The sequence below is a fragment of the Silurus aristotelis genome, assembly GCF_946808225.1.
Source record: "Silurus aristotelis genome assembly, chromosome: 1".
Classification (NCBI taxonomy): Eukaryota; Metazoa; Chordata; class Actinopteri; order Siluriformes; family Siluridae; genus Silurus; species Silurus aristotelis.
This window is the reverse complement of record NC_139574.1, coordinates 12,742,687-12,756,723: the sequence shown is the minus strand read 5'-3', so window position 1 is coordinate 12,756,723 and position 14,037 is coordinate 12,742,687. Positions and strand designations below refer to the sequence as shown.

Below are 14,037 nucleotides of genomic sequence, written 5' to 3'. Positions count from 1 at the left end.
TGTGCTAGGGTAATGAAAAGAAAAGGCACAACAGTGCCACCGCTAGGAGACATAATCTACATCATGGAGCATTTCTTTCTTTCTTTCTTTTCGGCTTCTCCCGTTATGGGTCGCCACAGCGGATCCTCCGCACGTTTGATTTGGCACATGTTTTACGCTGGATGCCCTTCCTAACGCAACCCTCCCCAATTTATCCGGGCTTGGGACCGGCACTAAGAGTGGCTGGGGATGGTTCCCTGACCGGGAATCGAACCCGGGTCGCAGCGGTGGGAGCGCTGCATCTTAACCACTAGACCACCAGGGGACAATCTACATCATGGAGCATAATATTTGTTTATTGCATTAGTAGAATAAGTTGCTAGTCTGATGCCTCTGCCTGATTTATATACTGACCTCAGCACACAGACAGGACAGGGCAAAGCAGACAAGTGGAGAGGGGGGGGCCTCGTCCTAATAACATGCTGCGGCACAAGAAGTCATGCTGGCACAGCGGGTCGCGTCATGCAGCGCTGCTCTTCTGACTCACCCTGTCTAAAACTTTTCACTCCCGCGTGTCAGATTGGATTTGGGGTTTGAGGGAAGCTGAGCTACACGTCACGAGGTGGAATATACAGCAGCTATGTTTGATTATAAAAAAAAAAAAAAGCTCAGCAAAAAAAAGTTGTGACAGGGCAAGTGCAAGAGCTTTCAGTCAGTTACACTACAGGCCAGAAATCTGGAATCAACACTATGCTTGTAAAATGAAACCTGATCTTAAAACGTTCACAGTGTTGCCATGTTTCGAATTATTCCTACTTGTTGGGCCTTTGGTGACAAATGGAGTTTTTTTTTTTGTTGTCTTTTTTAACCTTGATTATAAATTAAACACTAATGATTATGCTATTGCCGTATTAGAAGCAGGCCAACAGAAAAAAGATCCATAGTTTTGGTCTGTAGTCTACACAATCTACAGTGTACAGTACAGTGTTCTTATAAAAAAAAAAAAAAAAAGAAAAAAAAAAGAATATAAACACTCAGTTCTGAGTTACATTTCTCTAAGGTGCCAAAGTCTTCTCGATCATGAAGCCGTAACGGATGTGATTAGAGGGTCTCTAGGAAACAGGCAAGGAAGAAGGCAAGCCCAGGTAAGAGAACATGTCCACAAAAAAAATTAATAAATTGATTTAACATGTTGATTAGCCAAACAGGTCTCACATAAGAAAGACGGAGATATATTATGAAAAGAGAAGAAATAGATGTCTATGCATTTATTACTGCTGATACTGAGATTTTTGAAGGACTATGGGACTCGTAATTTATTACATAAAGATTCTTACGAATAATAATATTCTTTATTATTAGACCAAGTTTTGGTCTTTATATTTTTCTTGTATTACTTGTTTCAAAGGGGGGGACAGATTTGACCTTGTGAAAAGGTTATGACCTCATCCAGCTTTCAGCTCTTGTCTGACAGAAGTAAACAACATTATGTTTTAGGTCATCTGCCTGAAGTTTCTTTTGTTGTGGTGCCTTCCGAGATGCTTTTCTGCTGACCATATTTGTACAGTGTTTATTTAAATTACTGTAGCGTGTCTATACGCTTGAGCCCACTGGTTGGTCTCATCCAAACGTTTCTGTCCACAGAACTGCTGCTCGCTAGATGTTGTTTTATTCCTTGAGCATGAAATGCTGAACACTTTTAATAGGCTGAGACATTTGGCCTTTATTATTTGTGCAGTGGTGATTAAAGATAAAACTTATGTATATAGTAGTTGCATCAGTCATGAAAAGGGACTGATACAAACACTAATTGTATCTAAAATTGACATTCAATTAGGAATCAGCAATGATTGCGCATTCCTGCTGAGACAAAAAAAACAACACAAAGACACTGAACCCATTATGATGCACATCAGTTACAAAAAATAAAACAACAGAGAATGACAACATAAACCACATGGCACTGTGTGTGCATGCAACCACCACTTAATGTCGCCATAAAGTTGTAGACATCAACATTAACTGCAACAAACTATGTAAGACACAAAGGACACGATGTGATGCTACGAAGAAATAATAGAACTAAAACGAAACGGCAAGAGGATATTAGGGGGTATTATGGGATGCCTCTTACCAGGTTTAGGTGCCTCATGGGCATTCTGTTCTCCATTCTCCAACACTGCACCTGTTTCTGCTTACACACACACATATACACACACAGGAGGGCATCACTACAGGACCCAACACTATGGAGCCCTCAAAAGCCTTAAAATGAAACTTCTTAATCCCAGTGATTGGACACACACCCTGTTCAACCGCTGCAGCTTCAGAGTGGACCATGACGTAGCTAAAAGATCAAGAGTCTCGATATAGCTTTTAGATCAGACAGAAATAGAGACTCATCCACCAGGCTATTTCACAGAGATCTACAAAATGTCTGGGACGAAACATCAGTGCTCTGCTCAATTCTAATATTAAACAGAAACCTATTACAGCAAACAGAGCTCATTTCCAGACCCAAAAGTATCAGAGAATGATGTGCGTGGCTTTTAACAGCGTGGACAAAAGAATTGTAGGTTTAATCTTTGTTTTTAATGACGGGGAAACAAACAAAAAAACAACAACAAAAAAACAGCTCCTTGTTTTTCTCTTTCACTGCGTTTCCACTTCATATTGCACTGATCACTACGCTCAACTTGAGCACACGGATTGGCGATATAACTGGTCACCAACTTTTTTCTGCCTCCATATCATTTTTATCTGCTTTACACCATTCTCTCACACCACTGTATAAAGATGCAGAGATAAAATGGGTTTGTGCATTGCAAGACTTTATAAAGAAAAGCTGAATCATAGAGAAAGAAAATATTTTTTTAACATTATGAGCTATGCAGTACGTAATTATTATCTCTTTATCATGGCACCGCTTTATTGGTGGAATATATTAGGCAGAAAGTGAACATTTTGTCCTCAAATTTAAAAGCAGGAAAAATGGGCAAGCGTAAGGATTTGAGCAAGTTTGGGTCAAACTGTGATGATTAGAGGACTGGATCAGAGCATCTCCAAAACTGCAGCCCTTGTGGGATGTTCCTGGTCTGGAGTGGTCAGTATCTATCAATAGTGGTCCAAGTGGTGAACTGGTGAGCGTGGGCGGCCGAGGCTCATTGATGTAGGTGGGGAGCGAAGGCTGGTCCGTGTGATCCGATCCAACAGACGAGCTCCTGTAGCTCAAACTGCTGAAGAAGTTAATGCTGCTCCAAGGGTCAGAACTGTTTTGGCAGCAAAAGGAGGACCAACACAATATGGTCATAATGTTAGGCAGGTGGTCATAATGTTATGCCTCATCGGTGTGTGTGTGTGTGTGTGTGTGTGTGTGTGTGTGTGTGTGTGTGTGTGTGTGTGTGTGCGTGCGTGCGTCTATGTGTGTGTGTGTGTGTGTGTATATATATATATATATACACACATAGACGCACACACATCAAAATAAAGGAAAAGGTGGTTGTCATCATACCATATATGCCATTTATATACACGATACATCAAAAGTATGTGGACACCTGATCAACAATGAGTTTCCTCTTCTAAAAGGTACATTGCTGTACCATGATAAGTTCTATTTACAGGAACCAAATAACCCAAACATGCCCCTGTACACAAAGCAAGCTTCATGAAGACATGGTTTACCAAGAACTCGAGTGTCCTGCACACAGCTGGAATGCTGATCTCAGTTATGTTTCTGAGACTGAATGAGCACAAATCTCCACAGCCTATCCTAGTGGAAAACCTTCCCAGAAGAGTGGTCATTATCACATAAAAGAAGGGATTCAATTCAATCTGGAATGAGTTGTTTTAAAAGCACACTTTGATGTGTTGAAATTAATTTCCTATTATTAAAAAAAAGGAGGGAAGAAAGAAAAAAAAACTCAAATATTATTGGTGTTTGTGTCTCTCTGGAAAGAGGTTGTGTCTGAGGGCCCAAATATAACCTGCTTTATGTTCTTTATGTGCTTTATGTTCCCATTTATTATGGGTTACATGGGTGAAGCCTATATTCATTATTATTTATTTTAGGTGTCATTTGAAACTTTATTAGAGTTTCACCTTGAGAAGAACTATCTTTTAAGCCATTACAAAGAGGATCAGTGAGTCAATAATGAAGCTCTGTCTGAATCACCTCAGAGTGATATAATAATAACAGGTAGCAGACCATGCACCTGGATGTTATGGTGTTATGTATGGAAGAAAAACGTGTGTTAATCCAGGAGATTTGCGGTTATTTGTGTAAAACTTCATAGACCCTTTAATCCAGTCTGAGTCAGCCAGTCTAATCTAAATGTAATCAAGCTAAAATAAAGAAAGTTTTTACCAGAGAAATACACGGTCATCCATGTCAAGTCCTCACCCACATTCACCACAGGGTCAAATGGTGATGTGATGACGTATAAATCACATCCAAATGCTTAGTAGAGTTTCTTTAACACTTCAATAACATACATTAATAACAAACCATTTTGTATACATCCACTACGGTAAAAATGAAGTGAAATGTGATTCAGCACATTATGATACATTTAGGTATTTAAATATTAAAAACCACTAACAAAATATTTGTTTTTATTATTTTCTTTTCCATTCAAATATTCCTAGTCCTTGAGTCGTAGTTATGTATGTAACTCACCCTTTTTATCATCGTCCAATAGTGGGATGTAGTCGGTCTTGTCCACGCTTTCCCCGACCTTGTCCTCAAAGGTCTCCGCCTCCAGTGTGGCAATAAAGTCCCTCTCCACTACTTTCTCCTCAACAGGTGGAGCACTATCAGTCAGAGCATCGCTCAGCGTCAGGTCGGCCATCGTTCTGATGAAGAGCACAGCGTGTGTTAGATAGAGAACAAAATCCATACACCTCTCATTCAGAAAAGTGAAAAAAATCCATATGAACGAACTTTCTTTCTAAATATAATATTCCAAAAGCTCTTTTTAAACCAACAAGTATAGCCATGGACATTTGAGACGTAATTAAAGCGCTCAAAAAAACTAATCGCCTTCTTCGTTTACGTTGGAGCCAGTAGAGGGCAGTATTAGCAGGAAAAAAAAAAAAAGGTCTTTTATTTATCATTATTATTTTTTTACATCCCTATTCATTCTCAGGCATGTTAAACATCTTAAAGTTAAACATGTACTAATGAATAAGCATCAGAAAGATGTTAAAGGATGACAAGAGATACCATGCATTCTGGGAAGTCTAGTTTCAATATTTGTACACATTCCACCCAACTCTTACTCTCTCTCGCTTCTTCCCTCCCGAGCAGAAAATAATAAACGTCACAAACATAGAAACGGATTAAAAACAGGACTCTTAAAAGCCTCATGCCTTCTCTCTCTGTAAGACAGCAGCAAAAAAGATAATAATGGGCCAATTTAAAAAAAAATGGTGAAGCTTGCATTTAGCCCCAGCATTACCGCACCACTTGTAAACCTAAACTCCATGACCACGGTGAACAAAAATACTACTAAGAAATGCTAAACCATCAACCAACACAGATGAAGCTAAGCAACTAGAAGACCGACTTTTCACTCCACCTGATTGCACACCTAATTGAGCCGAGATATAATTGTCACACTAGTTCACTTTAACAATACACTTGAGCAATGTCATGACACACACGAATTAAGTACATCTAAAAAGCAACTGCTACGGTTATGAAGAAATAAAACAAAGGAACAGGTGCACATGGGTGAGAAAAGAAAAACACTGGCTCTGTTTTGACTTGTCCTGTCAGACGCAAGAAACAATCGGAATCAAGACACGCCTTGATTAGAGTAGTACAGTATCTTCAGGGCTGACCATGTCCACATCCACAGTGCACTTTTATATTTCCACACCCTCACGATCAGATCTAAACAATAAACCCAAGTGATAGAAAAGCAGTAGTTGGACAGAAACAAAGTGAATGTAATTTGTGACTGTACCTCAGTAGCTTTTTCGTGTATCTGTATTTTACTGAAGTATTTCCATTTGGGAAGAGTTTAACTTCACTACATTTCAAAGTCAAATATCGTACTTTTTATCTCAACTTTGCGTATCAGTCGTTCCTTTTTATTTAAGACTGGATAAAAATGTAACTGGTCAAACACGCAGCAATCCACCAATCAGAGTAGAGCGTGCGCTCCGTTTTAAATTTGTTTTGCTTTTTTGATAATTATCACCAACATAAAGTTCAGCATCAGTTCAACAGCAAGCAGAACATTTTGAGAGGAATAAATGATGGAAGAAACTCCTGACTCGAACTCAGTGTTTTTTTTGTTTTTTTTTTATATAGTTGAAAAGAAGGTTTTGGGATCACAATAATTTTAATAAATATCAATCAGTGTTTGACTCATATCATTTTATTAGTCTTTTTCACATAAACCGAGTTGATTAAGCAAAGAGTATTATGAAAAATGTAATAGACATTATATCCATATCAAATCATAGCACTTTGGATACTTAAGTACATTTAAAGGCAAATTCACTTTAGTAAGTTTAAAGGGGGCACTTTTACTGGAGTCATATATGCACTGTATCTCTACTTTAACTCAACTACATGGTTTGTGTACTTCATCTGCCACTGTAGAAAAGGGCAAAAGCAGGCACACTGACTATGCAGAGCTTCTATATCATGTACTGTTTATCATACAGGCATAATTACTGTTTCAGCACTCATCACACCCAAAGGGCACGGACCAAATGGAAAGTAAAGAGGTATAAAAAATAGAATTTTATAATCAATAGATCTTCACTTGAAGATTTGGCTCATGTATCATTGTAGAGGTAATAACATTTTTTTTTTTTTTTTCTTGCATCACTTGAGATACTATGCCAAGAATAAGAAGTGGCTAGCTCGATTCTAGTGCTTTTACATAGAGTACATTTCAAAAAGAAATGTAAAGATGCTACATCAATCCCCTGTTTATTGCGGTGGTTACGTTCCAAAAAAACGAGATAAACAGACGCCAACCTAAAAATAGTATTATATGTACAGTACTGTATTAAAATTTTACTTCATTTAATAATTAATAATTGTATTAATAAATTTTATAATTTTAACATCAAACTCCATAAAAACAATTCCCTATAAGTTTTTTGGTCTATCGTGCTCTCCGCGAGAGACCGGGAAAGTCAGCCAAACTAATAAGTAAAGTGGCACATGCAGAGATTCAAACCGCAGTAAAGCGGGGGATTACTGTATTAGCATTTCCTAACCAACTTAAACGAATAAGGACATGCTTAAACTGTAAAGCTTTTACAGTAATGTCTCAAACTATGCAATGCATTACATTTTGCAATGCAATGTTTTGAAAAGTGAATGGAGAAATAAAATGCACACTTGTACTTGTAAAAAAAAAAATATATATATATATATATATATATTTTTTTTTTTTTTTTACTTTTCTTTATGAGACAAATGTACAAAAGAAACCATCTCTGATTTGTTCAACCATATTTTCATGTCTTTGCCAATAATTTTCTCAAACCTCCCGACATGCACCGTGTCTTCTGAAACTAGCGGCACTCTGAACACCCTTTGGACAAGGAAGTTGTGTTCACTATATACGGCAATTTGAGCGCGTTTTTTTTATGCAAATGAGGTTGGCCTTGCGTCACTGACGTGAAAGCTCATTGAATATTATGATGCCCTAAAAGTCATGCAGGAGGATCTGCTATAGTGTTTTGGAAGATATTAAAAAGCTGGATACAATTCAGTGTGATCAAATGAATAGATGTGGTGAATAGATGAACGGTAATCGGATATTGTATTCGGCATATGGGCAAATCAAACTGGGCATGCTAATTTGACTCAAATGTGCAAACTGGCAAGAGCAGTAGCAGCACAAAGACAAAAAAAGAAAAATCCTCAGCTTGTGGAAAAAAAGACAGAGTCAATGTTTTCTCCATTTCTTTTCTTGTTGATGAAAACAGGAAAACAGGTACAAAAGCAGCATGCAAAATCTTTAGGAAATCCATCGAGTGCAAAACATTAGCAATTTGGTGAGGTGTTGAATTTGGTTGGATGACTAACTGCTTTAACCTGTATGGTGGGTATTACCTCTGTGTTTGACCCGAAACAATATTTATCATGGTTTTGGTTGAGTTTTTGGTGACTAAGCGGACAGGTGCATATGGTTTAGATTATTTTTATGCAAACAAATCACATAGTAACCCACTCATGACCCCAAAAGTTAACCTGGAAGTCTCCTCTCCTGCTCGAGATCAAGCTTGAATAACTCAAAAGCTAAATGATTTACTCAAACTCTTGAAACATAAAACTGTTCAGTATGCATAGCCATCACTTAAAAATAAAAGTATACTGTATAGACAATGGTATTTGGACACCTGAGTTTTCCAGTCATATTGTGTTCTTCCCTAAACTGTTACCCAAAAGTTGGATGTCTCTACATGTGGTACCATAACATTCTTGATGTCGGAAGACCTAAACCTGTTCCAGCATGGCAATTAGCTGTGCACAAAGCCAGCTCCATGGAAGCTCTAGAGTGGCCTGCTCCATAGTTCTGATTTCATCCCTACTGAACACTGATTGCACCCCCAGGCCTCCTCATCCTACATCAGTAAAATTGGAATGGGCTGTTTAAACAGTCCATACATCCAAATCTTATGGTCCACAAAATATTGTCCATGTTGTGTATTTAAAAGTGTTGCCAAGTTTAAGATGAAAATCAAAAAGAGAGCTATGGAGAATAAACCTAGCACACTGGAAAAAAAAAAAAACGTTCCTGCTGTTATACGGCGCACGAAAGATATTACTGGATTCTGGCGAGCGCCTTTATTTTCCCCCCGAAAAGGAAACAGCATGACGTGCTTGCAAAGGAGTTTTACTGCAGCATTGCACTGGACTTTATTTCATAAAACATTGACATCTCCAGCTAGGCCTAGATGATCATGGATTTAACCGTAGGCTTCTTTAAGCTATGATTTAGCCTGTTTGGCTGATGAAGGTGATCAATAAAACCTAGTTTGGCATATAGAAAGCCATTAAGCTATTTAGCATTAGAAAAACAATGGATTTCCACTGCAGAGTATTTGGAGGTAGTAGTACTGTGGTTAGCATTATTCAGCATATGTGTTCTTTGTTCGTGACAAAGTCCATTGATGGAGTTAAAACCTTTTCAAGCTGCATCATTACAACAGTGCACCAATGTGTGTAAACATCGTGACATCACTGCAAGCCAATTCTACCATTAGGGGTCGCCACAGCGGATCATCATTCTCCATTCCCTCTGTCCTCTAAATCTGCCTCTTTCAAACCAACTACCTGCATGCCTTCCCTCGTCACATCTATAAACTAAGGCTCCAGAATATATTTTACATTATTTTCATTGTCAGGAAACCATTTGTTGAGTCCTCGTGCTCTGTAGAGAAGAGGCAGGGACATCCTGAAAGAGGCCACTTCTTCCAGGATAGAAAGGCCTCCCATTAGGGAAAAAAAAAAAACGAGCAGTCGAAATAATGGTGTATTGATTTGAGACTCTTGCCCCTGAGAGGTCAAGTCAGGCAAAGCAACCCTGACTATTCCTGGCATCGTTTTCCATGATGCAGTTGCAAAGCCTGTAATAATAACATTCCCCTTTAATTGACCGTGCTAATGCTGGCCCCAGATTCCAAAACAAGCTGACATGGTGAATAACGGTGCAGGAGATGTACAGCATGACACCCTGTATTTAGCTCATATTCTATAACGCTCACGGTTACTTTTTTTTATAATGACCTCACTGGTGTCCTTGGAAGGAAAACTGTCTTGTCATCTGCACAGTGGTGGCCATCTTAACAGCATTTATTTTAGCAAAGCAACCTATAATTTAGTGTGGGCATGTTTAAGCAACAGCAGCTCATAGTATCCAATGGCAGCATTAGCAGTGAAGGGATTTGGGATGAATGTGCAAGTGAAGACAGCTTTGTGGCAACAAAATGCCATCTTCTGAAGTGCTTATGACAGAACATCGGGAATTCATTCCCGCTGCACAAATTACATTCGATTGGTCGTTAAAATAGATATTCTTAGGGGTGCAGTCCAGGATGTAAGGCGATTTATTAGAAAATAATTCATGAGGAAATACTTTCATATCCTACGAGATATTTGAGACGCATTAATGTGAGTTTGAGACACATAAATGTGTATAGGGTTTTATAGGTAAATGTGTATAAGATTATAGTTTAAAACAAACAGATTTAATGTAATTTCAGCTGAAGCACATTCATCACTCTCATGCTCACAGCACACGTACTGTACTGCAGGGCTACTGAGGCCACGCCCCCTACATTCTCTGTGCAGTATTCACATAAATTGGAATAAGACACCATCATTAAATGCAAATCAGAATTTCTGTGAACATGCTTGGTAACTTACACCTCAATGCTATTTTATTAAGAAAATCAGCATTAATGGAAAACCTATAAGCAAAATTCGAAACAAATATCCGTTCACATCTTCCTCATCTCAGTTCCCCACTAAAACACAAAGACAACGGGGCCATTTTTCTCTGCTTCCTCATTCGCTTTCTAACTTCCTTTTAGGCACGCTCTATAATGCCTGAATAGCTGACGCAAGCGTTTGCTCGTGCAGACTGTATTCTCGTCCAATGTGCCGTTTTTCATTTTACTCTTGCCTGATTTCGAATCCCAGCTCACCCATGACTCAGTGTATGAAAATTACAGGCAGGTGCTTTCCATTGGAGCTCGGCCAAGAACAGGAAGATCGTTACGAGAGCAGAGAAGAAGGGGAGACTTTTTGAAGTTGGTAAAATAATTCACTGTATAGTTTCTTCCAGAGCAGTGTAACTTTGTAACCAAGAGGTGCACATTTACTGAATAAGGGCTTCGGGTTTTATTACCGTGTGTGTGTGTGCGCGCGTGCGTGCATGCGCGCGCGAGAGAGAGAGCGTCAGGCCGTGTCCGAGATGCCTGGGATTGTGTGGGGTTCCAGGTTTAGGGTGATGACTCAGACATGACTCACAGTCACATTACCACAAAGAGCTGCACAGGATTACTCTTTACTCTCAATACACACCCCAGAGCCTCAATAAACAGCCCTCAGTGCTCACAAAAAAGTACTCCTTTTCTAATCTTGTATCATACTTTGGTGATTTGTCAATGTCAAACAGTGAGGATTAACTTTAATGAGAGGCTTAAAAGAAAATACAGCCATGACGGTCCTCTCGTACATTTTTACAGGCTGTAACATTAAGAGAGCTCACAGACAGGCACTCCCTGCGGCATGCGCTGTCAGCTCCATCTATACATTAAAGTATCATTATAGGATTTAGCCTTAAAAGGTGACTGAGAATGCAATTTTCATAGTGTATACTAAACCCACACACTGTAGCCTCAATTCGGTAAACACCCATGTCACATCAACATCCACACCAGCCTTCTGTGCAACTATACACCGATCAGCCATAACATTATATCCATCTGCCTGATATTGTATTGGTTCCCCTTTTGCTGCCAACAGTCGTGACCCTTCAAGCATTAACTTCTTCAGCAGTTTAAGCTACAGGAGACTATCTGTTGGACCGGACTACTGTACAGCCTTCACTCCCCACGTGCATCAATGAGCCTTAGCCCCCATACCCTGTCACCACTTTTCCTTTATTAAACCACTTTTGATAGATACTGACCACTGCAGACCAGGAACATCCCACAAGAGCTGCACATCCTGCATTATGATTACAATATCAGACCTTCATTTGTTGAAATTTTGATTACTTTATTACACACAAAAACACTATTAGGCACTGTTCACAATTCAGAAAAAAAAGAATCAAAATGTTTTTTTTCGTCTACAAATCTTGTGCAACATATTCTAGAAGTCCAATAAAAAAAAATTCTAAAAAAGTGAAGACAGTGTTCATAACCACTATGCAGACAGCTGCAAAGGATTGGCAGCAGGGATTATCTCAATCAGGTCAATTCGAAGGCTCTTTAATAGCTAAAGCAGAAAGGCTGGTTTAGGCCATTGCACAATACTGACTATGCCAGAACAAGTGAAAGTAATATTGTGTGATGAGGCACAAACAGAGTGGTTAAACCAGAGGAGAAACACTACACCAGGGGATCAGATGTCAGCAAAGGTACATATTGTGATAACGTAATAAAAAACGCACCAACATGTAAATCAAGCATGAAGCCTCTGGAGGCCACTTTGTGCAGCTTGGGACAGTTTCTCATCAACGCCTTGGGTGGTTCCATGAAATTCCGGAGTAAGAACGGGCGCTTTGAGGATGGATTGGACTGTAGTTAATGTCAACAGTCTGCTACACTGTCTCAGGAATACAGTTCACTTCTGATCATTATCACTGTTCCCTCTTGAGTCTGGTTCCTCTCAAGGTTTCTTCCTTATGCCATCTCGGGGAGTTTTTCCTTGCCACAGTTGCTCATCAGGGACAAACTTACTTACAAAGAACATATTTACTTTTAATCACCACATTATCTGTGTAAAGCTGCTTTGGGAAAATGTTCATTGTTAAAAGTGCTATACAAATAAAAATTAATTGAAATTGAATTGAAGAAGAGAAATGCAATCACCTAGCTGCTAATCAATGATTTACTGACCAGTCAGGACCTCATCAGGAAGAATCATCTAGAGTGGAGTTTTACCAAAAATTTCCAAACACTAAAAACACTGTAAAGCTATACAGAAAAAAAACCCAACACAAAACAAACGACTGCCAGGCTCATTAAAAGCTGTCCATGTATTTTCTCAATCCTGAAGACATGGCAGGGTTCAAAGAAATGTCATTCTTTTTATCAGGATGCTGCTTACAAACAAAACCAATATAATAGCCGTGTTCCTATGGCCTACTTCCTGTTCTGTTTTGAAGAGTGTGAGCATTGAGGCCTCGGTAACGCCTCCTTAGAAGTGCTTTTGAAGCATCTGAAATGAGCAGTAGGAGGATCAGAGCTGACTGTGGAACATGTGGAGGGGTTTACGGAATGGTGAAAAAAAACTGTATGGTCAAAAAAGAACGTGGAAAACTATTTGTGTTCTTTAAATGAGATGCTGCCTTCTGCAATAAAAATTGTCTCTGCCCAGTTATTTTCCTACTTACAAAAGAACAATATCTTTAAAGAGTTTCAGTCAGGTTTTAGGCCCCATCATAGCACAGAAACTGCTCTAGTTTAAATCACTAATGATCAGACCAAGGCTACATCTCGCTGTTAGTTTTACTAGATCTTAGTGCTGCATTTGACACTATAGATCATTATCATCTCCTAGATCGCTTACAAAATTTCATCAGCATTCAGGGACAGGCATTAAGCTGGTTTAAATCCTACCTGTAGACTTAAACGGAGAGCTATCCAGGTTAGTGCAAGTAAATTATGGCGTGCCACAAGGTTTAGTTCTAGGACCCCTGCTTTTCACAATATAGCTGCTTCCCTTAGGAAATATTATTAGAAGGCATGGGATTAGCTTCCACTGTTATGCTGATGATACCCAGCTATATATCTCATCAAAACCAGACGATATAGCTCAATTGGCTCAGATAACTGAGTGTGTTAAAGAATTAAAGACTGGATGACTCATAACTTTCTATTATTAAATTCTGCTCATCTGCCCAAAAAACAGAACACAGAAGCTCCAGCATCTCAACCTGCATTTAGATGGTTGTACTGTAACTACTAGTTCAACAGTTAAAGACCTGGGATTTATTTTAGACACCAACTTGTCTTTTAATAATCACATCAACTATGTTACAAAAACAGCCTTCTTTCACCTTAGAAATATTGCTAAGCTATGAAACATGTCTATATCTGATACAGAGAAGCTCGTCCATGCGTCCATGACCTCCAGACTGGACTATTGTAATGCATTACTAGGTGGTTGTCCTGCATCATTAATAAACACTTACAAAACACTAAATGGTTTAGCTTCCATGTATCTATCCAGTCTTCTAACACGCTTCAATCCGTCACGCTCCCTGATATCTCAAAACTCTGGACTTGTAGTGGTTCCTAAAATAGCAAAGTCCACTAAAGATGGAAGATCATTTTCACATTTAGCTC

At 38.9% G+C, this 14,037-nt stretch overlaps 1 protein-coding gene across 30 annotated transcripts in view; it reads right to left on the bottom strand.

Moving 5' to 3' along the window:
• The window catches only part of LOC310727633 (uncharacterized protein), a 74,652-nt gene that overhangs the window by 52,039 nt on the left and 8,576 nt on the right, over window positions 1-14,037 (bottom strand). For 13 of the 30 annotated variants that reach the window (XR_014534057.1, XM_083544286.1, XM_083544293.1 and 10 more), the window contains exons 2-3: window positions 4,658-4,833; window positions 2,114-2,173 (exon numbers count right to left, since the gene is read on the bottom strand). Coding sequence is in view for 29 of the 30 variants with exons in the window: in XM_083544286.1 (XP_083400412.1) it covers window positions 2,114-2,173; window positions 4,658-4,829 (232 nt within the window). In the remaining variant the exon portion in view is untranslated. The remainder of the gene's footprint in view (window positions 1-2,113; window positions 2,174-4,657; window positions 4,834-14,037) is intronic. The other 17 variants (XM_083544304.1, XM_083544312.1, XM_083544313.1 and 14 more) reach the window with 2 other exon arrangements.